Source organism: Pygocentrus nattereri, chromosome 2 (genome assembly GCF_015220715.1).
Source record: "Pygocentrus nattereri isolate fPygNat1 chromosome 2, fPygNat1.pri, whole genome shotgun sequence".
NCBI classification, from domain to species: Eukaryota; Metazoa; Chordata; class Actinopteri; order Characiformes; family Serrasalmidae; genus Pygocentrus; species Pygocentrus nattereri.
In genome coordinates this window covers 43,615,705-43,643,610 of record NC_051212.1, presented here as the reverse complement: position 1 = coordinate 43,643,610, position 27,906 = coordinate 43,615,705, and the positions used below count along the sequence as shown (strand labels likewise).

Here is a 27,906-nt window from a genome sequence, read left to right as displayed (position 1 = left end):
TTTTAGCTCGTTTAAACATCTTTAACCCCTAAACGAATATTAAACAGTGGAACAGTGGAGTTCACCCAGGAGCTCAGCTAAAACACAAGCAACTAAAAAGGTTTTTTTTTTTTTTTCATTTCTGCATTTCTGGAACCTACTAAGCCTCGACTCTGCGCACGCAGGCTGACACAAAACGTGCTGATATCTGCTCCCAGACGCTGGACTAACTAGTTCAGGAGGGGTGCGGTGTATTTCTAACACAGCGCTCACCTGAAAAACAGGGCTGAAAGGACGAGACAGAAGACGCCACTCGCTTTAACGAACGCCTGGCTAGTCTGTACAGAAGGCCGGGACTTTTATTGTAGAATCTCCTGATTTCGTGTTTAGAGTTTCCTGTTTCATCAGCCTGTATTAGCAACGGAGCTGTATTTGTTGGGCACGCTCCGATTTATAGTCTAAATCTTACCTTCAAGCGAAGTTCCCTTTAGTTCTTAAGTAATGGTGGTGGCATTTCCTCACATCTCCGTTTCGTTTACTTGTCTGTAAATCCATATGTTTCTAAGTTGCCTATTATTAGCGCTTAGCACTACCTGCCTCGATACCATTTGAGAATATTTCGGGGAAATTCTGTCCTCGGGAGATGAATGTCACATTTGCGTTACCTCCTTTGACCTCTAGATGGCTCATGAGACTGTATAATGTCTGCTCCGTGACTAGGCTGTGTTTACTACTAGAAATCGCCAGCGACTTATGTTTGTAGTGCATTACAGGCACTTAACTGTTAACGTAATTACAGATTGTTATTTGTATTTTATGGTGCCTTATTTCTATTTCTTGTTTCCTCTACCCTCTCAGACTGTGAGAAATGTCAACTCATCTCGCTTTCCTGAGAATGTGAATATTAATGCTACCTGTTTGAATGACCTCTAAGAATACAATTCGATAACCAAGCCCATCGTCTCCTCATCATTCCTCTACCTGGCATTCTGACCGATGCCCCATGTTGGATGACGCTTAACACCTAAAACGAATCATCTATCCTTGCACCCCCCCAACATAGTCTGAGAGGAAATGTACAGACTACCGTAGATAATCACAGCACAGCCAGCGCTACACCGCTCCCTTCTGGCAGCATCAGGGAATAGCAGGGATACCTGCTATTCTATTGCCAAGCTTAGAACTGATGTGCATTGAGACGAGGATTAATATGGCAGATTTAACTAAAGGTAACTAACAATAACAACAACAACAATAATAATAATAATAATAATAATAATAATAATAATAATAATAAAGGAAACACACAAAAAACTTTGTGGGTGTCACACATACATTAATACATTTGCTAGGGAGAAAAACAAACTGCAGAAATCTTGAAGTAGGGTTGTTCTACAGAAACGTCCACTTTTCTATCTGTCCATAGGAGTCACTGGTGTTACTGATCCTCATCGGTGTTACACATAAGAAAAGTAACAACGCAAAACAAACAACACATTTTACAAAACAGCTGCTACAGAGCATCAAACCACATCATAGTCAATCCTGGAAAATCCACTAAAATATGGAATTTAATCCATTTATGATCTGTTTTTTCACTTTTATCTCAGAATACAGTCTGTCACACCAGTGACTTCAGCTAAAAGCTTCATATGAAATCATGAGCTAAATGAGAAAATCTCTGAGAACTGAAAGACACAGTGGATTCACCATGTGCTTTTCTTCATAGATCCTCAGAAAACAGGTAAAAGGAAGTCAAGTGATGTGATCAGTGTGACTTTTATTTCAAAATAAGATATTTTCTGTTACGTGGTAACTCCAGTGGCACGACTCCTGGGGATCTTTCATTACATATTTTATCATGTTTATCCATCATTTGCTTTCTTTAATGTCATTTAATTTCTATATTCCACAGTCATGTTTAGATTATTGCCGTTATAAATGCAGAAAAATGTGTTTTTTTTATCTTCAAAATACGGCGTCACCCCTTACGCATGACTGTAGGGACAAGCTCTTCTGTGGTGCTTGGAGTTCTAGATAATTGATTTAAAAACCAATATTGCTAAATTAACGGCTCAAGAAGGTGTAACTGTTAACTTTTTGCTTTATTTTAAAATATGAATGACTTAATTTAAATATAATAAATAAATAAATAAATAAATAACCCTGCCCCTAGGTGTGAGTGTGTGTGAATGCGTCTGTCTGCCCTGCGATGGACTGGCGACCCGTCCAGGGTGTATCCTGCCTTTCACTTGATGACCGCTATGTTAGGCTCCAGCACCCCCCGCGACCCAGAGGGAGAAGCGGCTCAAAAAACGTGTGTGTGCTGGCAAAGGTTGGTTTGCTACATGAATCAATGCAGTTATTGACAACTAAATACCAAAAGACGCAGTTCTGTCGCTCTGTGTTTATGGGTTTAAATTGCCTCAAAGAATTTCCTGGAATTATCTGAAGTGTCACGTAAATCACATGACCATCAAGCAATTTGAACTTCCATTGAAACGATTCTCTCTCTCTCTCTCTCTCTCTCTCTCTCTCTCTCTCTCTCTCTCTCTCCATGACTCTGGGTTTTCCCAAATGATGTTACCGTCATTATGACATCATTCCATATAGAACTTTGTCCTATCCAATCATTCTGCAGCAAACCTCAACATTCTAATGCCTGCACTTTCCTATCAATTGTATTATGATGATGTCACAATCGCGCTGCCACCAATTTGGTTGTCAACTTCAAGTTCACTCAGCGGTGCTGCGGTGGTTTGTAATGAGATAAAACCATAACTGATCTAGCAAAGGTGGTAAAACAGATTCTTGAAACACTTTTTAAATGTGTAAAGCACTTTAATCAGTGTATTTGGATCTACTGACAAGATTTCATTCAATTTGTGTTTGTACTGATGACAAACGAAAGCTGTAATCTAAACGGCTGACATTTCAATCAATCAATCAATCAATCAATCAATCAATCAATCAATCAATCAATCAATTAACCTTTATTTTGACTCGGAAGTACATTGAGGGCAACCCTCATTTTCAATGTAGCCGAGCATTTACAAAAACAGGGATTGACATGACAAATAAAATAATAACTACATTTAATCATTTTAAATTAAAAGAAAATTTAAAATAACAGTGAATAAAAGATAAAAGTAGATAAAAATAGAACTTGAGATTTAAATGGTAAGAAATTAAGATCAAAAATAGATAAGAAATTAGTAAGGTAATAGCACAATATCCATCCATCCATCCATCCATCCATTTTCTAAGCCGCTTCTCCGTCAGGGTCGCGGGGTAGTACAATATCACAAATTTAAAAAAAAGTAATGATAAAAAAAAACTTTAAAAATAAAATGAGAGGAAATAAATTAAAAAAAAAAAGAGATAAAGAACACAAAAATAAAAGTTACAAATAAATATGATTAAGTAAAACAGGTACAGCCTGTCTGTAGGAGGTTTGATATTAAAAGTTTAAAATGACTGAGTGACATCAGTGAGCTGAGTTTTAGTGTGTCCTGTAGTGAATTCCAGCTCACTGGTGCTGTGACTAAAAGCAGATTTTCCCAGTTCTGTAAAAACTCTTGGTACCTGGCAGCTGATCCAATTACTAGAGCGAGTCTGATAATTACTGTTATTTATATTCCTCAATGAAGTGATATATTCTGGCAAATGACCGGAGAGTGTCTTATAAATAAAAATCAACGAGTGTGTTTCCCTTCGTACCGTTAAAGAGGGCCACCCAACTTTTGCATACAGCTCACAGTGGTGAGTTCTGTATGGATCTCCAGTGATGAACCTCAGGGCAGAGTGATACACGGGGTCCAGTAATTTGAGAGAGCTGGAGGGAGCATATTTATAGATAACTTCACCACAGTCCAGCACTGATAGTAAAGTTGCTTCAACTAGTCTTTTTCTGGCGTGCATGGGGAAACAGGACTTATGTCTATAAAAATAACCCAGCTTCTGTCGGCATTTACTGACTAGTTTATTTATGTGTGGTTTAAAACTGAGTTTATCATCCAGCCATATGCCAAGGTATTTATATTCTGTGACTCTCTCCATAGTGGATCCTGCCAGGGTAGTAATATTTACAATACTAAAATCAGTATTAAAAGAGCTGGAAAACAGCATGAACTTGGTTTTTATGGCATTTAAAACTAGTTTGTGCTTATATAACGCCACCTGCAGAGCATTAAATGAGCTCTGTAATTTTCTTGTTGCAGCATGAATAGAATCAGCTGAGCAATATAAAATCGTGTCATCTGCATAAAGGTGAATTTTGCAGTTTGAGGTTGAAGCAGAGGTAGCAATATCATTTATGTAGATATTAAATAAGACTGGACCCAAAATTGAACCTTGTGGTACACCTTTAGATACAGATACCAACTCTGATTTATAATGATTCAATGTCATGCATTGATTTCTGTGATTTCAGTGAGGTAGTTTTGGGTCCAGTCCAGCGCAGTTGCATCAAAGCCAATCTTTTCTAAGTTCTGTAAAAGAAGAGTATGATCAACTGTGTCGAATGCTTTTGTTAAGTCAATAAAAACAGCTGCACAATGTTTCTTCTTGTCTATGTCTGAATAAAGATTGTCGTAGCAGAAATAGTGCTGTGACCTTCTCTGAAACCAGACTGATATTTAGATAAAAACAGAATTTTCATAAGAAATTATTTCAATTGCTGGTTTACTAGAGATTCTTGTATTTTTGCTAAACATGACAGTTTTGAGATTGGCCTATAATTATTCAGATCTGTTGTCTCACCACCTTTATGCAGATGAATTACATGAGCTGTTTTCCAGACCCTGGGAATTCTGCAAGATAAAACTGAAAGATTAAAAATGTATAAAATGTGTTCTAAAATAATCGGGGCTGCGAGACGCAATAAAAAGGGGTCCAGCCCATCTTCTCAAGTGGCTTTTCATGGATTAATTTTAGCCAGGGCATTAGCAACTAAATATGGAGAAAATGGCTGGAGTGAAAAAAGACCATGCGTTTTAGAAACAGTAGAGCTGAGATCAGTTTTATTCAATGGGTTTGTGCTATTCTTATCAAAGATGTGGCCAGCTGCAGCAAAATGTGAGTTAAAGGCTCGACATATTTCCTTCCTGGCAGAAATCAGCTGATCGTCAACTAAAACGCTTGTTGGAAAAAGGGGGGAATTATTTTTTAGAGCATTTTCTATTTTCCAGATGTTTTGAGGGTTTCTAGTGCTGGTGATTAAGCTAAAGTAATATTCTGATTTAGCTTTTCTAACAGCAGAAGTACATTTATTTCTCAGCTGTCTAAAGATAAGCCAATGGTCTCTCTCCCCTGAGCGTCTAGCAGTTGACCAGGCTTTTTTTCTGGCCTTAAACAATGAGGAAACTTCACCTGTAAACCAGGGACTTGATCTGTCTCTGATTCTTGACTTTTTGAGTGGGGCATGTTTGTTTACCACTGTTAGGAAAGTTTTACTGAAGTGGTTTAGTGCCCCATCAACATCTGAGATTTCTAGTGTAAGGTGGATTTCACTCATTGCTAAGTCAGAAAGGCAAGCTTGCTCATTAAAATTATTAAAATTTCTTCTAACCACCAACCGAGAGCCTGTTTTGTTTGTGCAACTGTTTCTAATGCATCCGATGGGACAATGATCACTTATGCCAAGTTCAAAAACTCCTGAGGCAGTAATTTTGCCAGCTTTATTGGAGAGTATTAGATCTATCAGGGTTGACTTGGTGGGTTCTTTCAGATTTGGGCGAGTCGGTTCATTGATTAACTGTGTTAGGTTAAGATTGCCACATATTTCCTTTAAGTGATCGGATGCATTAGAAAGCCAGTTGAGGTTAAAATCACCAAGGACCAGCAATTCAGAAGCACTAAATTTGGATAAAAGATCTTCTAATTCCTCGACTGCAGAGTGTGGGGCAGAGGGAGGCCTGTATATCCCAATTAAAACAAAAGAGTTATTTTTTCTGAGTGAAACCTGGAGGGCTAAGAACTCATAACATTTTTCTTTGGATACTGCACATAGAACATTAGCTTGTAAATTTACACTGGTATAAATAGCAACTCCCCCTCCCCTTGAAACTCTGTCTTTTCTATGGAGGATAAAATTATTTAAAGCTATATCTTCATCATTGGTACAGTGTCTAAGCCAGGTCTCTGTTAAAACTATATCAGGATCAGACTGTGCAGCCAGGATTTTAAGATGATCCATTCTATCTTTTTGTAGCAGGCTTCTAATATTCAGATGCATTATACCTAAACCTTTTCTTTTCTTAAAACTCTCACTACTCATTGGGTTATCATTACAGTTTTCTTGGGGGTTTATGGAAATTAGAGATGGCTTAATGCTGATAAGATTATCACGATTAATAAAAACATTAAAATTATGAGGATTCTTGTATTCCTAGGTCTCCTACTATTAATGACTACTGGTATAATTGAACTTGCATTGTAGGTCTTGAGTTGTCATTTCAAATTAAAAACAGAGAAAAGCATATTATGTCCTAAAATCTGAGAACCCAGCCTATTGGGATGAATCCCATCAGATCTATAGAAGGAGTGGCGATTCCAGAAGAGGTTAAAATTGTCTATAAAAGTCAAGCCTTTGGAAAGGCAGGTATTCTGAAGCCAGGTATGAAGGTTTAAAAGTCTATCCTCTAAGCCAGTTTTCCTTCTGGGTCGCGGGGGGTGTTGGAGCCTATCCCAGTGGTCATCGGGCGGAAGGCAGGATACACCTGGAGAGGTCGCCAGTTCATCACAGGGCCCATGTTCAGCAGCTCCAACGGCTGATTGTAGCTTCGCTGTGCTGCACATTAACTGCTCAGTAAACGTCTCCGAGCAAAAGTCTGAGGTCATTTGTTGATCAAGGATTATTTATTGAGGTAAACTGATGCATTTATTGAGCTGATGTGGCTTCGTATTCCCCAACTTTTAAATTCGTTCTACATTTAAGGCACCTCAGAATAACTGCAGGAACATTTAAGGTGGAACAGAAAATTCAAATGAGAAGCTGGCGAGTAGGAAACTAAGCTGAGCTTGATTTCTATGCATGGGTTTATTATTTATGAGCTTTGGTAGCCACTTTTATTAGTTAATATAAAATAACTTTAATATATATTTTTTTCTATTTTTTGACATAGACATATAGAATTGTGATGTGGTCTTAAAATAATCATATAAGCTCATAAAATAATTAATAATAATAAAAAAGTTAAGTGACCGTTATTAGTCCCACAAGAGTTAAATTACTCCTCTGCATTTTAACCCATCTGTACAGTGAAACACTACATAGTCATTCGTCAAGTCAAGTCACATCAAAGCTTATTTATATGGTGCTTTTTACAGCAGGAGTTGTCACAAAGCAGCTTTACAGAAAAATCTGGGTCCAAGCCTCCAAGACCAAGCCAATGGCGACAGTGGCAACAACAACCTCCCTTAGAGCAAGAGGAAGAAACCTGAAGACTCAAAAGGGAAACCCATCCTCCTCTGGTTGACCCCGGATAGCAAACAGTGTTATTATAAAATACGAGAATACAAAATGGGAAATAAGTGGAGCAGTGGGTTAATTGAGTTTATGCAGCAGCAGCAGCAGCATCAGGAGGGTCAGTTCATGCAGTTGAGGTGCAAAACAGCCAACAGAGATGGAGCTCTGGTGACTCTAGCAGCTTTGATGGCTAACGTGATGACTCAGGCAGACGATGCTCAGGAGCTCAAATAAAGAGAGCGAGAGAGAGAAAGAGAGAGAGATTGATTAACAGGACAGTAGAGAAACCACTTCAGGCAGTGGGACCTCTGTCAACCGTACCATACCGTACTGTAACATTCGCCCCAAAGAGACAAAGAACTAAGTTGAGCCCAGTGTGCCTTCTTAGTGCTAAATAGCATTGGGGATTTTGGGACTGATACTGCAGCAGAGGAGATCAACAAATCCATTCTTTTTGTCTGGAGAAGCCAGGTGGTCGAGGATTACGGAAACACCCTGATTCAGTTACAAAAAGAGTTTCCAGTGGAGAGATTGTATTTGAATATACATCACCTGAAAAATAAAGAGCAAAAATATAAACAAGGCCAGGCCTCTTGACCTAAAACCACTGTAACAGATGACATAGAATTATGTTTTGCAGAAATGAATAAAAGTTGTATGCATATTTCATTCTCACCAATAAACAGAAGCAGTATGATTTGGGCAAATGGCAGCATGCCAGAAGCTTGTCCATGCCTGAAGAACAGATCACAGTGAGAACATTTTGGCTTAATGCTAGAGTGGGAAATTCGGAGGGAGGAGAGATTAACAATATAGCATAGCATCTCAAGTATTGTCTCAATGATCTACAAAAAGATGCACACCCAAACTAAACCATGCAACCAAGTGTACACTATATTGCCAAAAGTATTCAGTCATCCTTCCAACTCAGTGAATTCAGCTGTTCCAATCACTTCCTTGGCCACAGGTGTATAAAACCAAGCACCTAGGCCTGCAGACTGCTTCTACAAACAGTGAAAGAATTGTCGCTCTCAGGAGCTCAGTGAGCTCCAGCATGGTACCGTGATAGGACGCCACCTATACAACAAGTCCAGTTATGAAATTTCCTTGCAACTAAATATTCCATAGACAACTGTCAGTGAAAATATAACAAAGTGGAAACTATTGGGAATGACAGCAACTCAGTCACGAAGTGGCAGACCATGTAAAATGACAGAGCAGGGTCAGCGGATCCTGAGACACATAGTGCGCAGAGTTTGCCAACTTTCTGCAGGGTCGCTACAGACCTCCAAACTTCATGTGGCCTTCAGATTAGCTCAAGAAAAGTGCGTAGAGAGCTTCATGGAATGGGTTTCCATGGCTGAGCAGCTACATCCAAGCCTTACATCACCAATGGCAATGCAAAGTGTCGAATGCAGTGGTGTAAAGCACCGCTACTGGACTCCAGAGCAGTGGAGACAAGTTTGGTGGAGGGGGGATTATAATGTGGGGTTGTTTTTCAGGAGCTGGGCTCAGCCCCTTAGTTCCAGTGATAGGAACTCTTATTGCTTCCACAGACCAAGAGATTTTGGACTATTTCATGCTTCCAACAATGTGGGAACAGTTTGGGGATGGCCCCTTCCAACATGACTGCACACCAGTGCACATAGCAAGGTCCATAAAGCCATGGGTGAGTAAATTTGGTGTGGAAGAACTTCACTGGCCTACACCTCAACCCGATAGAACACCTCTGGGATGAATTAGAGCGGAGACTGCGAGCCAGACCTTCATGTCCAACATCAGTGTCTGACTTCACAAACACGCTTCTGGAAGAATGGTCAAAAATTCCCATAAACACCCTCCTAAACCTTGTGGAAAGCCTTCCCAAAAGAGTTAAAGCTTATATTATATCATATTAAACCCGATGTATTAATGGGATGTCACTCAAGTTCATATGCGTGTGAAGGCAGAAGACTGAATACTTTTGGAAATATAGTGTATTTGTATTTTTATTTATTTATTTATTTATTTAGAGCAGGGGGTACCCCCATCTTAAGTGGTACAATCTTCATTTGTCTAATAAGTCTAGTAGAGTGGATGGAATTTGACACAACAGGCAGTCTTCTAGAGATTCTATAGATTATTAAACAATGCAGTGAAACATAAGAAGATAGATCACAGCAGCAAAAAGTGAAAAAGTGGCTGATGTTTAAATCACTTCAGTTGTTACTACATGAAATTTTTAGGTTCATCTCATGAGCCATTTTTTTACAGTGCAAGCAGGTGAGCAGTGAGGAAAGGACACATGAAATTAGCTTGCATTGATTTACAGCACATTAACACTTTTGATTGTCACATTTCTTGAAAAAGAACATTTTAAAAGTCATTTATTGTGACATTATGGCACAATCTGCGCATATCTGTGCATATTATGTGATGATATGTGGTGGTCCGAGTGGTGGTCTTTAGAAGCTGACAGGAAGAAATGACAAGCAGGTCTACATTTATCTCAGTTATTTTACTAAAATATATATTAGTTAATTAAAAAAAATAGAGACCAGCATGATGAAGTAAATGAAGTTACAATTCAGTTTGCCAGACAAATGGGTAAAAAACACATGTTGCATGGTCTACAACAGCCTGAAATGAAAACTCTTGCTAACAACATGTTCATGGCTGCTGCTGACCTATAGTCAAAGATATCTACAGTTTCTATGCAGTTTGAGATGTACTTGAGCTTGAAGCTTCAGTTTTTAACTGGACCAACATGGCTCGGTGCACTACAGTGTGCTGTTAATTTGTGCTGAGTGACTTTACAGCTTATCCAAGAGGAGGAATCGAATGTTGAACATGATGAACACTTTGAAAAGACGATTCTGATTTTATCAGAAAATTCTCCTTTTATTTCACATGAAAGACCCCAACCTACACCAATGTTCAATTTTGGTTTTCCTTAAGGAGTTCCTGCTTGCATGTACTCACTGATTAGTCTCTGGGAAGGTTTACACATGTTGTGTTTAAGGAGTTTGAGCCTATTGCAAATCAGACTGACATTGTAAACTGGGGTTCTGGCTCGCCGTGGCGGTGTGAAGCGTATCTCTGGTCTGATCTACGAAGAGACTCGCGGCGTACTCAAAGTGTTCCTGGAGAACGTGATCAGGGACGCCGTCACCTACACCGAGCACGCCAAGAGGAAGACCGTCACCGCCATGGAAGTGGTTTACGCCCTGAAGCGTCAGTGATTTTAATTTACATAATGGCTGCAACTGTGACCACTGCAATTTCCTCCTGGGATCAATAAAGGAATCTGAATCTAGCAGCGTTTTTTCAAACCTAATGTCGTTTAGGCAGTAAAGCCGTTGTTCATCGTCAAGGCGTCGCAACTTTTACAGCAGAAACGGTTAAACGCAGCGTTCTTCTCCAGCAGAAGCCGATAGATCCGTTCAAAATCCCTTAGGAGAACCTTATACGTGTTACACGGATCTATTTAACTCTGGAACACAGAATCATCTGGATAAATACATTTTTAGTTTAAGATGTTTTCAAGTAGAAAATCAAGACAATCCAACAGTAATTTGACATCCAAAATACAGAATAAAATACATGATTTCTGAAAAAAAAGATGTTTGGCAGAACTCAACCTGTCAAAGGTGCTCAAAAATGTGATGCCTTTTAATGAAAAAGAGCAATAACAAAACGTATTTGGAGTACATTTGTTCAAATTGTGCTCTACAACACACAAGTAGATCAGAATGCGCGGAAAGAGAACAAAGTCTTTCGCGAGGAATAGGAGAGTGGACTGAATGAGAGCTGGGGTGGAGGGAGCTGAATGAGAGCTGGGGTGGAGGGGGCTGAATGAGAGCTGGGGTGGAGGGGGCTGAATGAGAGCTGGGGTGGAGGGAGCTGAATGAGAGCTGGGGTGGAGGGAGCTGAATGAGAGCTGGGGTGGAGGGAGCTGAATGAGAGCTGGGGTGGAGGGGGCTGAATGAGAGCTGGGGTGGAGGGAGCTGAATGAGAGCTGGGGTGGAGGGAGCTGAATGAGAGCTGGGGTGGAGGGGGCTGAATGAGAGCTAGGGTGGAGGGAGCTGAATGAGAGCTGGGGTGGAGGGAGCTGAATGAGAGCTGGGGTGGAGGGGGCTGAATGAGAGCTGGGGTGGAGGGAACTGAATGAGAGCTGGGGTGGAGGGGGCTGAATGAGAGCTGGGGTGGAGGGGGCTGAATGAAAGCTGGGGTGGAGGGGGCTGAATGAGAGCTGGGGTGGAGGGGGCTGGGAGGGGGCTGAATGAGAGCTGGGGTGGAGGTGGCTGAATGAGAGCTGGGGTGGAGGGGGCTGAATGAGAGCTGGGGTGGAGGGGGCTGAATGAGAGCTGGGGTGGAGGGAACATGTACGCAACGCGTATGTGAATATGTAGTGTACGTTTGTGTGTACGACGGTTTTTTTTGTACGTCTTCATGTTCGTGTGTGTGTTGGTGCATTTGAAGTCTTCAGAAGACGCCAGTGTTAGTGGGATGAACGGAGAGAGCTCTGAATCTCTCCTAAAATAAGAGTAAGTAGGTAATAATGATGGAGAAGGTTGAGGTACATGCCCTGCAGTAGCTGTAGTTAGTTTGAAGTTTGAATCCAAGGTTAAAAGGATTAGGATAGTTCGATTTTCCTTCGCGCTGCCCACAGAAAGTCATTACTAATCAGAAGTGAAATTATAGGAAAGCGCCGGGCTCGACAGAATAATCCAGAAAACAGGGCCGTGAATGTTTCTATTTCTTTCCCTCTTTGTCTTCGTCTCCCTCTCACACACACGGGAGGCAGCATGAAGGGGAGGGGGAGATGCGGGCGGTTTGGAGAAGAGCAGTGGGCGGACCCTACAGTTTGACGACGCGGATTGGTTGTGGATGGCCGTCAAATTCCAGCCAATAGAAATTAAGCCGCTTTGTCTATAAGAGAGGCGCTCGGAGGCCGGAGCACTTTATTTCAGCTTAGATTGACAAAGTTGAGAGAACTACAAAATGAGTGGAAGAGGAAAGACCGGTGGTAAAGCCAGGGCGAAGGCCAAGACTCGCTCCTCCCGTGCTGGGCTGCAGTTCCCTGTGGGTCGTGTACACAGGCTTCTGCGTAAAGGTAACTATGCCGAGCGCGTTGGCGCCGGTGCTCCCGTCTACTTGGCCGCCGTGCTGGAGTATCTGACCGCTGAGATCCTGGAGTTGGCCGGTAACGCCGCTCGTGACAACAAGAAGACCCGTATCATTCCTCGTCACTTGCAGTTGGCCGTTCGTAACGACGAGGAGCTCAACAAACTGCTCGGAGGCGTGACCATCGCTCAGGGTGGCGTTCTGCCCAATATCCAGGCCGTTCTGCTTCCCAAGAAGACTGAGAAGCCTGCCAAGACCAAGTAAACTGGGCTTTTTGCGAAATCGTAAATAATCAAAGGCTCTTTTAAGAGCCACCCACGTTGGCGACAAAAGTGCAGCGTTTTCTATATTCCTTTAATGCAAGAAAAGTTTTCGATCGGTTGTTATAGGTTGTTGTATGTTTAAAAGAAATAACGGGATCATGGCATCGCCACCGTCCCACAGTTACCTACTGAATAAAAATGAGAAACTACTCGAACACGATGAATAAACCTTCATGAGCATCTAACTACGCGAGGAAGGTGAAATAGCAGGCGTGTAATAATAAATGAACCAAAAGTATGAGTGAAGTTACACAGGACGTGAAACAACAAAATGAGGAAAGACGGCGGTCAAAGCGTTGGGGCAGTGTCTTGTGATTATTGAATCACAAGATTATTGATGAAAATGTTGGCGCGGCGTAAGACGCCCAATAAGATTTGGCCAACGTCTGGGGAGGCGGGCACACTGAAGAAGTTTAGCCAATGGGACGCGGGTTCGAGTAAAGAAGGAAAATAACGCTGAGAAGCCGCAGCTTTGGGGCGTCTTGTAGTTTGAAAATGTTGGCGCGAAACAAGCCGCCCAATAGCGTTTGACTGCCTGCGTGGACGGCCGTCCAATGGGAGGCGGGTATATTCAAGCCGCCCAATGAGCGGAGAGCAGCTCCAATGCAGAAAAGCGCCGCGCCGCGCGCGCGAGCTCATTCTGTCTTTTACAGAGAAGAGCAGAGTTTATCACAATGGCGAGAACCAAGCAGACCGCCCGTAAGTCCACCGGTGGTAAAGCCCCGAGGAAGCAGCTGGCTACCAAGGCTGCCCGGAAGAGCGCTCCGGCCACCGGCGGCGTCAAGAAGCCTCACCGTTACAGGCCCGGTACCGTGGCTCTCCGCGAGATCCGCCGCTACCAGAAGTCCACAGAGCTGCTGATCCGCAAGCTGCCCTTCCAGCGCCTGGTGCGGGAGATCGCTCAGGACTTCAAGACCGATCTCCGCTTCCAGAGCTCTGCCGTCATGGCCCTGCAGGAGGCCAGCGAGGCTTACTTGGTGGGTCTCTTCGAGGACACGAACCTGTGCGCCATCCACGCCAAGAGAGTCACCATCATGCCTAAAGACATCCAGCTGGCCCGCCGTATCCGCGGAGAGCGCGCTTAGATTCAGCGGAGCGACCACAACTTCCTCACCCAAAAGGCTCTTTTAAGAGCCACCAAACTGTTTCAGTCCTTAAGAGCGATTTTTCTAGGAAACTCCGAGCTCTTAAACGCTGTGACGTAATTTATTTCTCATTTCCTGAGCAGTTTAATCTGCCTGTAGTTACTGTGTTGTGTGGATCATGGGACTCTGTATTTAAAAATGAGCCATATTGTGTTTTTTGTTTTTTTTTTTTTTCTTTTTTTTCCCTTTGTGTTGTGATAACTCAGCTTATAAAATGGTGAAACTTCACATTCCTATTTATACATATCTTATTTAGTGGTAGTTTAAGCAAATACGGTGTAATTAAATGTGGTGTGGTGTGCAGGGAATAGTTGGAATACTGTGTAGTGTGGCGTGTTGTCAAAAGCAGAATGCAGTAATCTGAGGAAGGCTGGAGGACTGAAGCATGGATTTAGATGTTAGAATGAGTAAACATACATTTGGAGTTAAACTTGAGACTATTGATGACGCTCCAGGCACTATGAACAGGTGTGTAACCAGGCTTCTCTGGTATTACCATAAAGTGTGTTTACAGGTAGACTGTAGGTTTGTGATGAATTGTGTAAATTTATCAGTGAGTGAAACTGCATTTAGGACACAGCCTTGAATGTGAGTTTACAGCTATGCCAGAGACGTGTGATGGAATGATAATAGTAAAAGTAGGACAGAAGTGAAGCTTTAGCTCTGTGATATTGACCCAGGAGTTAGGCTAATGCTGAAGTCAGAGATGAAATTAGTCCTCAGGCTAATGATAAAGTGCCAGTGAGTACAGGCAGGTTAGGAGGATGTTCGAGGAAGCAGAAGTAGTTCACACTAAGTGAAGGTTGATGTCGAGCTGGGCATCAGACTAATGATGGCCTTTGTGTGAGAAAGCTAATGGTCAGACTCATGATGAAGTAAGAGTGAGCATATTTATATTTACATGTAGTCCTCAGGTTAATGGTAAAGTCACAGAGGGTACAAGTAGGTTTAAGGCTACACCTTAGGCACCTGATGAAGTTAGAGTGAGGCTTATAGCTCGGCCTCAGGCTTCTACTGTGGTTATAGTGTGTAGTAATAGATGCAGGGCTAAACCGTAGGCTTACTGTGTAGTTAGAGCGAGACCATAGGGACATGATGAGGTGAGATGAAGTAGAAATGAGATTAGAGTTAGGACACAGGCTCATGATGGAGTCAGAGTCAGCAAAAATGGGCTTCCAACTAGGCCCCAGGCTTATGCTCAGGTTCCTGATGTAGCTAGCATTAAGGAACGGAGGTAGAAAACAAGCCATTAAGCCAATGATGAGGTTCTGATGAGAAATTAAAAGTAGGTACAGGCCGAGGCCGTATGCTCATGACAATGTTAGAGGAAGCAAAGAGTGGATTATTCCTGAGCCCCAGGCCTTAATGCAGTGAAATGTTGAAGTCTGAGGTTTAGCTGTGAGGCTACTTTTGCTGACTCGCGATTCCTTACCAGCGCAATGTCTTACTATGTAGTTCCTTCCATTCAGCCTAACTAGATCATGAGACTAATTGGAGATGTCTGTGTTTACTATAATCCTACAGTGGAAGTTAAAGGTGGTGAATAGTCAGTTAATAGCTAGGCCTTGGGCTTCTATGGTAGCTAATGTGAATGAGAAGAGGAACATAGCAAGACATTTACTTTCTCAGCATAGCTTTATCATAAGCATGATAAGAGAATATAAAACTGTTGAATCTCGAGATGTGTTATGAAGTTAGAGGAAGTAAAAGTGAGTTTACAGCGAGGCCTCCGATATATAATGAGGTTAAAGTTAATAGTATTGTGTTCAAAGCTAAGCTTTAAGCTTATAACATGGTTAGATCAAGCAAAAGTAATGATGGGTACAGGGCTGGGCTTTAGGCAGGTGATGAAGCTGCTATATAGTAGTTGGAGTGTATGTAGAGTAGATTTAGAGCTAGGCCCTGGGCTCATGAGGAAGTTAGATGAAGCAGTAGGAGGTATGGGACTTGGCTTCAAGCTTTGGAAGTGTTTACAGTGGGCGTCTATAGACTCATATCTAGGCTCCAGGCTTATGATGAGGTGAAAGTGAATGAAAGCATGTTAATAAGTAGGTTTCTAGTTAGGTGTAGAACTCCTGATGTAGACAGCACGAATAAAAGGAGATTTGATTTTTTATTTTTTTTTGGCTTATGATGATGGAGGTTAAAGTGAAAGGAGGCCTCAGGCTTATAGTGTATATAAAGAGAGTGATGGTGGGTTTAGAGCTCGGCTTTAGGGCCTACGCTTGTGGTAAAGTTAGAGTGAGTAACAGTAGCTCCAGTTATATAATGTGAAGGTAAGCTTAGGGCAGGGCATCAGGCTTGTGATGGAGTAACAGTGAGTGAAGGGTGAACTATAGCACCCCATTAGACTTCAGATGAAGCTGGACAATTAAAATCAGGTACAGAACTAGACTTTAAGCTGTACGGCTAGTTTGGCCAACTGTGACACCAGCATGAGCTTAAAATGAGTGATTTTAGATCTAAAGTTAGGCCGGAATTTGCATGAAGTGAAAGTAGATTCCGGGTAAGACCATTGACTTTTTTGCTGAGGTCATAGCGTCGTTTATTCCTCAGCTGTCTGATAGTGACCGTCGGTCTCGGTCACCGTTTCTTCTAGTGAGGCTCCATGATTTGTTGCTAGTATTGATCAAGGAAGATCTTTCAGAGCTGAACAAGGGATCTGATCTGTGTCTGATCCTGATGTTTTTAAGGTCTTCTAACCTCCATCCGAGAGCCTGACTTTGTTATGGTAGTGTTTCTATTGCATGTGATGGGGCAGTGGTCACTAAAACCAGGGTCAAATACACCTGTAGGGGGGATTTTATCAGGACTGTTGGATTGTTGACTTGGTGGGTCAATTAAATTCGGTTTTGTTGGTTCTGTAATGAGTTCTGTTAGAGACAGATTCCTACTCACTTCCTTCATGGGATCAGATGTGTTAGTTAACCAGTTCAAGATTCCAGAGTTTTATTGTCATATGCACAGCAGAAATGCCTGAGAGAAATGCAGAGTAAAATCCCCTAAAATCAGCTTTTCTGAGTCACTGTATTTAAAAGGTCACCTGAATCATCTACAGTATAAGAGGAGCAGGAGGGGGTCTATAGATCCAACGACCCCAACACTGTTACTGCATCCTGAGCAAACCTTTTCTTTTTTTATTTTTATTATTATTTTATTTATTATTTTTTTTATTGTTTGTTTTTTTTTTTCTCTGTTATTTCTGAAGTTCTCTCCTGAACCACCAACACCATGGCAGTGGTCAAGACGGCGCAGCAGAGACTCTACTTCCTGAGAAGTCTCAGGAAAATCGACCTTCAGGAGAAGCTGCTGGTGTCCTCCTACCACGCCACCATCGAGAGTGTGCTGACATACTGCATCTCAACGTGGTCCAGCAGCTGCTCAGTGGTAGAGAGGAGAGCACTGCATGGGGTTCATGAACACAGCCCAGAAGATCATCAGCTGGCTTTTTTTTTTTTTTTTTTTAAACTTGGTTTAAATTTCATCAAACTACAGAAAAATAACAGAACAGCATAGAAAACCACAACATTTACATCAACTTGTTTTTTGTTTTGTTAAATCTTGTCTACAAAGTAAGAGAGTCCCGCATGTCTGTGTCCTTAACCAACGTGTTCATTGTCTTCAGTATTTTGACTTCAGTTTCTATGCTTTTAAAAACAGTTTCACTTGAAACAAACTGCTGGTCGATAGTCAAAGTTTAGACTTTACAACACAAAGAGCCATCCACAAAAAATCATGTTTGTTTTTAGTCATATTTTCTTTAAAGATCCCATAAAAATAGATTTCATATTAATTTCATTCCAAGTCCCATAACTCTCACTTTATCCCACACTTATCGAGCATGGTAACAGCTCTAGTGTTTCTTCCTCCTGGCAGTCTGGCATGTGCCACAAGGTCGTCTTAACAAATGCATCAGATTTGTAAGGCTGTGAAATACTAATAATGACAGTGGTGATAGTGATACTGATTGTTTTTGCTTTGTGTGTTTCTCTGTAGTGTCTGTGGCGTGTAGCTCCGCCTCCGGGTCCTTTGGTTTCAACTAGGTCCTGTAGAGGAGCATAAAAAGGTGCGTTCAGCACAGCAACGTTATTCAAACTTTGAGTTTCGACTTGGAGGAAAATCAGTGAAAATGTCTGGACGAGGAAAGGGCGGGAAAGGTCTTGGTAAAGGAGGCGCTAAGCGTCACCGCAAAGTGCTCCGCGATAACATCCAGGGCATCACCAAGCCGGCTATCCGCCGTCTGGCTCGCCGTGGCGGTGTGAAGCGTATCTCTGGCCTGATCTACGAAGAGACTCGCGGCGTTCTCAAAGTGTTCCTGGAGAACGTGATCAGGGACGCCGTCACCTACACCGAGCACGCCAAGAGGAAGACCGTCACCGCCATGGACGTGGTTTACGCCCTGAAGCGTCAGGGACGAACCCTGTACGGCTTCGGAGGTTAAACGCTCGACTCGAACAACCAGAAACCCAACGGCTCTTTTAAGAGCCCCCCACACTCCCACCAGAAGAGCTGCTCCTTATGACCCGTTCAGTAGAAATGGGAATTTCAGTTTGGTCCATTTAAATTCAACGTTGGGAGGAAATTAGTAGTGATCTTACTTTAATACCAGAACAACAGAGGAAGAGGAACATTGTATATGTTGTGTGTGGTGAGCTACTGTAGGTTTCAGAAAACGCTGTTGGAGTTGTTTAGTTAGTAAAGCCGTTATTGTTCATCGTCACAGCTTCACGATTTCTACCTTTTACAGTTGAAACGGTCAAACGCAGCGCGGTTCTCCACCAGAACCCGGTACATCCGTTCAATTTCCTTTGAAATGAACTCAAATGTGTTACTTGGATCTCATTAACTCTGTAATACAGAATGACTTGAACTATTTATTTGAATTTTTTTTTTTTTTAGTAAAACAGCATTTTGAGATCCAAAATACACAATTATTATTTAAAAATGCCAAAAACTCAAAACCTTTCAAAGGTGTTTAGAAATGTGACGCCATTTTATGAAAGAGCAATAAAAAGAAATATTTTGAATAAATTTGTTCAGATGTGCTGTGCAGGACACCCAGTAGATCGGAATGCGCGGGAAAGAGAACAAAGACAGTCTTTAGCTAGGAGGAGGAGAGTGGGGTGAAGGAGAGCTGTGGGTTGTCCGCCAAGCGAGCCGTTGTTCATCGTCCAATGACCGTTTGACAGCACTGTGAAGGCGGAGCCTGATCTATTTGAATATCGCAGTGTAAATAAGCCGGTGCCGGGCGCTTCTCCTCATTCTTCAGTCTCACTCGAAGAGGAAAGCCATGCCTGAACCTGCCAAGTCCGCCCCGAAAAAGGGATCTAAGAAAGCCGTGACCAAGACGGCCGGCAAGGGAGGAAAGAAGCGCAGAAAGTCCAGGAAGGAGAGCTACGCCATCTACGTATACAAAGTGCTGAAGCAGGTCCACCCCGACACCGGCATTTCGTCCAAGGCGATGGGCATCATGAACTCGTTCGTCAACGACATCTTCGAGCGCATCGCCGGTGAGTCGTCCCGTCTGGCTCATTACAACAAACGCTCCACCATCACGTCCAGGGAGATCCAGACCGCCGTGCGCCTGCTTCTTCCCGGCGAGCTGGCCAAGCACGCCGTGTCCGAGGGCACCAAGGCCGTCACCAAGTACACCAGCTCCAAGTAAGAAGTGACCCGGACTTCATCAAACCCAACGGCTCTTTTAAGAGCCACCCACGGTTTCGCTTTAAGAGCTTTTCTCTGTTTCTGAGAATGAAAGCGGGGATGTGTCTGATGAAACTTAGTTTGCGTTTTCCTGCGCAGCTTCTTTACACGTAGTTTCTCTGTTTGGGTAATGGGCGCTGGTGAAATGGCGCTCTCTGCCTCATATATACAATAATAAATGTAACACGCGTCATTCGGGTTTTTGTAGTTTAAAATAATGGTATATTTGAATGTAGTAACACGGTTTAAATGTGCGGCCTGGTGAGCTCCTTTTTTGCTTTCCCACCGTGTGAGAGAGAGATGAACTCAAACTGCATTAATACAATAAAGGCTATACTAAGTTTGATTTTATTTTTTGTGCTGTCACAAAATCAATAATACAATACAGTAAAACCTGTCCTGTGACTTTTGACTCATCCTGTATATCCAGTTTTTAGGCTGGTGAGTTTAAAGTGTTTCTTATCGCTGCTCATTGCTAAAATTTGTCATTTTTTTTTTGTTTTTTCCGCCTCAAAAACATTTCCTTGTAAGTGATTATGAACTGGATCAGGTGTGCTGGGCCAGAGAATAGCTGGAATACTGTGTGGAGTGTGAAGAGCAGAATTAAGGCCTTTAGGACTAAAGCAATGATAAGTTTGGATTTAGGATTTAGGCTCAGGAAGTATGAGCAGGTGTGTAGCAAGGCCCCAGGTTTCTGCTGTATTTAGTCCAAGTAAAGGGGCTTTGAGTGAGTATAACTGCGTTTAGGGCAGTCATATTGAAGTTAGACTGAGGATAAAGAGTTTACAGCCGGGCCAGAGACGTCTGATGAAATGGGACTTAGTTAAAGTCTGTTACAGTCTAAGTCTTAGGGCTGTGATTAGATTAGATCCAGCTTTGTCATTGTGCAGTTACAGGTGCAGAGCCAATGAAATGCAGTCAGCATCTAACCAGAAGTGCAAAATACAGCATTATTTACATCAAAGAATATAGATATGCACAAAGCTGTTAGAGGAAATGAAAGCAGCCCTTACGCCAGGGTGTCCAGGCTTATCCTCAAAGGGCTGATATGGCTGCAGGTTTTCACTCCAAGACTGAGACCAACTAATTAAATAAGTGAAGTCAGCTGTGCTGCAGCTTGTTTGGAGTGAAAACCTGCAGCCATGCCGAACTTTTGTGAATAAGACTGCACACCCCTGCCTTAGGCTGATGATAAGGTGTCAGGGAGTACAGGTCGGTTAAAGCAAGAACATAAAGCAAAAGTAGGTGCAAGACGTGCCATTAAGCTTACATACTTATGGCTAGGCCTGTTGGAGTTTTTGAAGAAAATGTCCTTGAACCCTAATTAATAAAAAGTTTTGTAACGATCATTAGATTAGAAGTTAGCTGGGAATAGGAAGGCTAGCTGATAAGGGTTGGTAAGAACTGGTCTTTGAGCCAATTTAATAAGAAAGTGTTTCAAACAACGGACACAGGGAGGATAGGGAGACCTGATAAAACAAGGCAGAGAAAATTAATTAAAAAAAACATCTTGAGTTGGGTGAGAAATAAGGGTTACCAGATTTCTCCGGAAAACAAGACACATTGGGAATTAGAAATTGGGTCCAGGGACATTAAGAAAATACTTTTTTGACTTTTTTGCCAAGAGTGATTCTTCACTTTTCTTGAACTTTTGCAAGAATGTTTTTTCAATTCTTTTAATTTGCTACTCTTTCTAAATGAGAAAACAGGTTAAAGTAAAACTAAAACTTTGATGTAACTTTATTTAATTAGTAATGTTTTTCCACATCATCTGGGACTTCGGAGCGGAGGACAGGGAGCTCTGGGTCCCGACAGCCTCAGGTTTATACAGTAGTCCGAGTAACAGCTGCTATAGCCCTGAACTCCGAGATCATGAAAGTCAGTGTAGGGCAAGGCCTTTGACTTCCAAAGAAAACAGTGAGTAATATGATCTTTCCTGCTAGGCCACAGGCTTACGCTGTATAGAGAGGGACTGATGGTGGGTTTAGAGCTCGGCTTTAGGCCCTGGGCTTATAGTAAAGTTAGATGAGTAACAGTAGCTCCAGTTAAAGAACGTCAAAGTAAGCTTAGGGCAGGGCATCAGGCTTGTGATGGAGTGAGAGTGAACTGAGATGTATCAGACTTCTGATAAAATGAGAGAACTAAAATGAGGTGCAGAGCTCAGCTTTGAGTCCATGTCGTAGAGTAGGCCAAATCAGACTTACAGCCAGGCCTCAGGCTCATCATGCAGTTAAAGCCATAGCAGATTTAGAGCGAGGCTTTAGGTTTATGGTGAAGTGAAAATATATTTAGTTCAAGAACTTTGATTGTTGCTGAGGTCAAAGTAATCAAAAGCATGACAGAAGCTAAGACATGGGACTATTATGTAGTTGGAGCGAGCCATAGGAGTTTTTTTGGGCCAGAGCTCATGCTTATGGTGAAATTATAGTGAGTGAAGGGAGATGTTGGAAGTCGTCAGGCTTGTGAGAAGAGTGATTAAAAGCTGGTATGGAGCTGGGCCTTAGGCTTATGATGTAGTCTGAGTATTTCACTGCTAGTTCCCACAGGGTTGATGATGAGTTCAGACTAAATCAAGTTAGGATCAGAGAAGAGTGAGGTTTATTTCTAGTAAGATTATAAGAAGTTTATGGTTACTTCCCACTAGGGTGAGGGAGAAATTAGAATAAAGTTAATTAGGGTGAGAAGGAGCTTGGGGTTTATTTACCACTGGTGAAGTCAAAGTTTATATATAGCGCTTTATACACCAGCACATCAGCAGAGAGGAGCTCTGCCCACGGCGCCCGCTTGCTTACGCGTGTGTTTTACTCGCTCCAAGAAAGCTCGTTTTACCCCTGATAAACGGGGCGCTTGACCGCTCGTTTTTCTCCCGCGCCGTCGCCGAGGCTCTCCCCGAATGAGTCGTCGAGCTGTCCGAAGGCTCACGTCGCCGTTTACTACCATTTTCCACCGATTATCGCGCCAAAAGCGCCGCATCTCGTCCGGAGCGGCGACCGCGCGGCGCCTGTTTGAACGCGCCCTGCGAAACGAGGCGTCGCTGCGCGCTCATTCCCGGACTCGGGACACACGACAGAAACTCTTCTAGAGGACTGAGCCGTTGGGCGCTCAACAATCGGCGCATTCGCTCTTATTTTACCCGATAAATATCACGAGAAAACACAAGTGCGAGCTCGTCACTGAGGCACGGCTGCACAGCGCCCGCCGGGTTGAGTCTACACCGTTCTCGTGTGGCTTTTAAGGGGCGGCCCGTCGCCTGAGAGGGAGGTTCCTCTGAACAGCGCAGCTCCGCTCATTCTCGCTCCCCTCGCAGCAAAAGCAGAACGATGGCAGAAGCCGCTCCCGCTCCAGCCGCCGCCGCGCCGGCCAAAGCCCTCAAGAAGAAGCGCGCCGCCCCGCCCAAGAAAGCCGGCCCCAGCGTCGGCGAGCTCATCGTCAAGGCTGTTTCGCAGTCTAAGGAGAGGAGCGGCGTGTCTCTCGCCGCCCTCAAGAAAGCTCTGGCTGCCGGCGGCTACGACGTGGACAAGAACAAGTCCCGCGTCAAGATCGCCGTCAAGAGCCTCGTGACGAAGGGCACTCTGGTGCAGACCAAAGGCACCGGCGCCTCGGGTTCCTTCAAGCTTAACAAGAAACAAGCCGAGCCCAAGAAGAAGCCGGCAAAGAAAGCGGCGCCAAAAGCCAAGAAGGCGGCCGCCAAAAAGCCCGCCGCTGCTAAGAAGCCCAAGAAGGTAGCAGTGAAGAAGCCCGCGGCCGCTAAGAAGTCGCCGAAGAAAGCCAAGAAGCCGGCGGCCGCCAAGAAAGTCGCCAAGTCTCCCAAGAAAGCGAAGAAGCCCGCGGCACCGAAGAAGGCGGTCAAGAGCCCGAAGAAAGCGAAAGCGGTCAAACCCAAAGCTGCCAAGCCCAAGGCGGCGAAAAAGGCCCCCAAGAAGAAGTGAACTCGCCGTTTTACCTTCGTGTCCCGTAATTCCCCCTCAAAAACGGCTCTTTTAAGAGCCCCCCACATTTCCACTCAAGGAGCTCGGTTTTCTTTCGCCCTGCACAAAATCATTATTTCTTAATAAAATAATCCCACAGCGGGGAAATTCTCCCTGTTACAGCAGCGAACGGGCAGCGAGGCACTCGAGTGAAAGAATTAACAAGCGAGTAATTAACTTGGAGTATTTAAGGGTTTTTACTTGCTAATGTGTAGACAATATAATTTATATATTTACTTTGTAACTATATATTTTTTCTGAAATTCACATGGAATATTGCACGAGGCACTGGTTTATATCACACATGGGACGGTGAGGAGTTACTATATAAACTATTTCAATAGAAGCTCAAGAATATTTAACATTTAGTCTATAGAGGGATTTTTAAATATTGTACACGGAGCGTTGATTATATTGCACAGGGGAAATGGTGATAAATTCACAGTGTTCTGTAAATTGTGATCAATACTGAAACTACCAAGCTGCCATTTGCAGTGACATGGATTAGGATTAGAGCGGGAATGAGGCGGGAAAACAAGTGTATAAATTTGCATTCATGTGATTTTGTATTGATTATGTATTTGGATTATTTCATAAAGTTTATTTAAAAAGGAAAACAAGGACGTGTATAAGTTTTCTGTCTCTCGCGCACAGGCGGAAGCACAAAAGAGAGGGGTGGGGGGAGAATTTGGGGTACGGGACAAAAACGGTGGGCGGTAGGCGGGTACTACAGTTTGACGGCGCTAAAACGATTGGTTGTTGCATTTCAGCCAATAGAAACGCAGCTGCTTTAGCTATAAGAAGCGCGCTTGGAGACTGGAAAACCATTTCAGTTTAATTCGACGAAATTGAAAGAAGTCAAAGATGAGTGGAAGAGGCAAGACCTGCGGTCTCTTTTGTTGAACAGTTGAAACACCAATTACTCAGTCCAGTGCTTTGTGGCCTGGAAGTTTGTTTTCGTTTGTTCTCTTGCTCAATTTGAAGTATCTCAAGTAATTTAACAACAACAACAAAAAAAAAAAGAAGCTACGCATGTGCCCCAAAGGCACCTCTCCACATGACTCCTTTTATCATTGTGATTTCATTAATCTTTAAAAAGGGAGATTGCAGTGATTTGGATAACTGGAGACAGATAAGCCTGATGAATATAGATTATAAAATCTTGGCTAAAGTGATAGTAAACAGAATGTCTGGGGTCATGAATGAAGTCATTGAGGTCGGGCAGACCTGTGCAGTAAAAGGGAGATACATGTGGGATAATCTGTGCGATTAGAGACATAATCACGACCAAGAGAGATCAGGACTTTTATATAGTTGGACTAGATCAGAAAAAGGCCTTTGATTTCCTCTCTAGAGATTATTTATGGACTGTTTTAAGACATTATGGTTTCCCGGAGAAGTTCATTAATATGATCAAGCTGTTATATAAAGAATCAAAAGTCCAGATTAACGTAAACGGGATTTTAACTAAGGATTTTAAAATTGACAGAGGAGTGAAGCAGGGGTGTCCGCTAAGCTCCGCTCTGTATGTGATTGCTATTAGTCCCCTGCTGCATAGAATCAAATGTGATCCTAGGCTGCAGGGAGTCCAACTCTCAACCACAGAGCCACTGAAAATCTCTGCGTACGCAGATGACGTCACAGTTTTTGTTAGAGGTCAAGTGGAGTCAGACGTCATCAGAGAGCATTTCAACACTTATGAGGCGGTAGCCGGGGCGCGGTTAAATACCAGCAAGAGTGAGGCCGTGTGGATAGGAGAGGGAGATCCAGCCACGATAAACTTGCTCGTTAAAGAAGAGATTAAAATCCTGGGACTCGCGATATTAAACGGGAAGTGTAGCAACACAAATTGGGAGAAAAAAGAACAGGAAATTCAGACTGAATTAGGAAAATGGAAAGTCTCAAATTATAAAAGCAGGATTCACGTGATTAAGACGTTTATTCTGTCTAAACTGTTGTTTTTGGCTAATATTTTTCCCTCCAGATGAAAAGTGTGTGATGAGATTAAATAAAATGTGTGTTCGTTTTATTTGGGGAAGCAACAGGGAAGTGACGAAGCGGGAGCTTTCATATAAACCCCGGGAGAAAGGAGGCCTCGGGGCGGTGGAGTTGGGGAGAAAATTAAAAATAGCCTTTTGTAAAAATGTAGCTCAGGCTATGAGCAGAAATTCAGAGTGGATAGGGAATAAAACTTCTTGGGAGAAAAAAAAAAGGCAGGGCGAGACAAAACATCCCGTCTTTCAAATTAGTTTATAGTGATTATTACAAGTCAGTCTAGGCGATGAGGTGGAGGTGGGTGTTTGACTAAGACAATAAGAACCACAGAAAACCACACATGGAGTCATGTAAGTGTATTTTTTGTACACAGATGTACACCACAGGCCATTTCTCCAGGGGATAAGCAAGGCCAACACAACAAACAAAACCCAAAACTAACTCCAACCCAAACAACTAACCTAACAAAGCAAATAATCAACAAAAGACAGGGATCCAGCCTAGCTCCCTAACTAAGCCAAAACCAGGAGAAAAGAGGACTTAAAAAAAAAAAAAAAAAAACCAACACTGGCACTTACCCCCCTTCCAGCCATCGGTGTGTTATAAAAAAAAAAAAAAGACAAAAGAGATAACCAAAAGGAACACATACACCTAAAAGTCAAGCTACAAAGTGAACTCATAAGGAACAACCAGCTAGTGTACACACACAGTTTACACAGTTCCTCCAAAGGTTCCAACAAACACACACACACAGTTTACACACAATGCTTGAAGGCTAACATGCCAAGGCACCCTGTTCCCTCACTCCCCTCTCTTGCGCTTCCTGGGTCACTCCTCCTTTAACATTCTCTGGGGGAATGGCTGCGCCCACAGCAGCCAAACCAGGGCACAGCTCCACCTGGATTCCGGGAAGGGAATAGAAGGACAAAAAAAAAAACAAAAAGAGAGAGAGAACACGCACAATATCAAAATATGAACAATTAAATATTGATTGGAGGAATTCCCCAAATAAATCGATCTATAAGATCATACAGGACAGAGATTATGGAGAAATTTTCCATTATAAGTATTTAACTCCCACCGAAGGACGAGCTTGTGTGAAAAACATCTCATCCACATTCCTCTCTGAGAACGTCAGAGATGTGATGTGGCTGGTGACCGTTGGCCGGCTACCCGTCAGATGTGTAGTGAAATGGAGCTGTTACATCACAACCAGAACGTGTCCGATGACTGACTGTAGTGAAGACGAGACGATTGAACATCTTTTCATTCACTGTCCGAGAACAACAGACATCTGGAGGAAATTACGGCACATTGGGCTGAATTTGTACATTAATGTTAAAAGTGTAATGTTCGGGATTTTTCAATGTTCGGTTCATCGTTTGTGTTGTTAATTGTAAGATCTGGAAGACGCGCTGTAAAATGGTTATAGAGCAGTGCGAAATACCTGCAGAAACTGTCTATAAACAAATACTGTGTGAGATCAAAAGACTGAGGACAATAGACACTCGAGGAAAGAGAAAGTTCCCCTGGACTCTGCTGGATTTTTAATCAGTGCTGCATGTTTCTAATGTAAATAATACTGCAGGAATTTTGATGAATGTGGATTTTGTATTTTGTATCTGAAAATGTGTTTGTATTGAAATAATATTCCTTAATAAAGTTTGTTATAAAAAGTAAACTGGGGTTGAATGAGCTGAGGGTTGAAATGAAAAAAAAAAGCAAACAGCCCCCCCTCCTGACAAAACACTGCTCTGCATGAAACACTTTGTGTACAGTGGAGCTGGATTTTCTGTCACTGTGGGCTCCATGGCACAGTAGTAGAATGCAGAGTCTGATACTGTTGTAGAAGAGATCAAAAGATCCACTCTATTTCCTTCTACATCCACTTTAGCTTTCAGTCGTTCATGGCTCTCATCTTTTGATCCTGGAACAATCACCAGTAAATATTATGGTCTGGATCCAGGATACTGATGATACCAATACAGAGTTCTCACATCACCATCATATGTGCAGGAGAGAGCAACTGTCTCATCTTCAAGAGCATAAACCTGTGTGTTATTCTCCAGTGGTGCTATTGACTGCAGAACAGCAGCCTGTGGAGAAAAAAAATAATAATAATTTTAAAAAGAATTTAAAAATGTACATTTAGTTCAAATATAAATTTGCCACACATACCTAGTAAAGTCATAAAGATGGTCAGAGAGCGCAGAAACATC

At 42.6% G+C, this 27,906-nt stretch overlaps 5 protein-coding genes across 5 annotated transcripts; all 5 read left to right on the top strand.

Annotated features, from left to right (window-relative positions):
• Nucleotides 1–12,412: 12,412 nt before the first annotated feature.
• On the top strand, nucleotides 12,413–12,818 carry LOC108417023 (histone H2A-like). Its single transcript, XM_017689805.2, has one exon. It carries the CDS (start codon nucleotides 12,431–12,433, stop codon nucleotides 12,815–12,817), a length of 387 nt encoding a protein of 128 aa, XP_017545294.1. The 5' UTR covers nucleotides 12,413–12,430; the 3' UTR covers nucleotide 12,818.
• Nucleotides 12,819–13,550: 732 nt separating this feature from the next.
• On the top strand, nucleotides 13,551–14,018 carry LOC119262102 (histone H3). Its single transcript, XM_037533109.1, has one exon. It carries the CDS (start codon nucleotides 13,551–13,553, stop codon nucleotides 13,959–13,961), a length of 411 nt encoding a protein of 136 aa, XP_037389006.1. The 3' UTR covers nucleotides 13,962–14,018.
• Nucleotides 14,019–18,125: 4,107 nt separating this feature from the next.
• LOC119262115 (histone H4) lies at nucleotides 18,126–18,511 on the top strand. The gene has a single exon (XM_037533122.1). The coding sequence runs from the start codon at nucleotides 18,151–18,153 to the stop codon at nucleotides 18,460–18,462; it is 312 nt and encodes a 103-aa protein (XP_037389019.1). The 5' UTR covers nucleotides 18,126–18,150; the 3' UTR covers nucleotides 18,463–18,511.
• A 405-nt stretch (nucleotides 18,512–18,916) lies between these two features.
• On the top strand, nucleotides 18,917–20,075 carry LOC119262106 (histone H2B). Its single transcript, XM_037533120.1, has one exon. The coding sequence runs from the start codon at nucleotides 19,312–19,314 to the stop codon at nucleotides 19,684–19,686; it is 375 nt and encodes a 124-aa protein (XP_037389017.1). The 5' UTR covers nucleotides 18,917–19,311; the 3' UTR covers nucleotides 19,687–20,075.
• Nucleotides 20,076–21,439: 1,364 nt separating this feature from the next.
• Nucleotides 21,440–24,313, top strand: LOC119265393 (histone H1-like). The gene has a single exon (XM_037545834.1). The coding sequence runs from the start codon at nucleotides 23,045–23,047 to the stop codon at nucleotides 23,651–23,653; it is 609 nt and encodes a 202-aa protein (XP_037401731.1). The 5' UTR covers nucleotides 21,440–23,044; the 3' UTR covers nucleotides 23,654–24,313.
• Nucleotides 24,314–27,906: the final 3,593 nt, after the last annotated feature.

Bases quoted from the DNA above. Each gene is read 5' to 3' on its own strand.
- LOC119262102 (XM_037533109.1), top strand. From the start codon at position 13,551: ATGGCGAGAACCAAGCAGACCGCCCGTAAGTCCACCGGTGGTAAAGCC.
- LOC119265393 (XM_037545834.1), top strand. From the start codon at position 23,045: ATGGCAGAAGCCGCTCCCGCTCCAGCCGCCGCCGCGCCGGCCAAAGCC.
- LOC119262106 (XM_037533120.1), top strand. From the start codon at position 19,312: ATGCCTGAACCTGCCAAGTCCGCCCCGAAAAAGGGATCTAAGAAAGCC.
- LOC108417023 (XM_017689805.2), top strand. From the start codon at position 12,431: ATGAGTGGAAGAGGAAAGACCGGTGGTAAAGCCAGGGCGAAGGCCAAG.
- LOC119262115 (XM_037533122.1), top strand. From the start codon at position 18,151: ATGTCTGGACGAGGAAAGGGCGGGAAAGGTCTTGGTAAAGGAGGCGCT.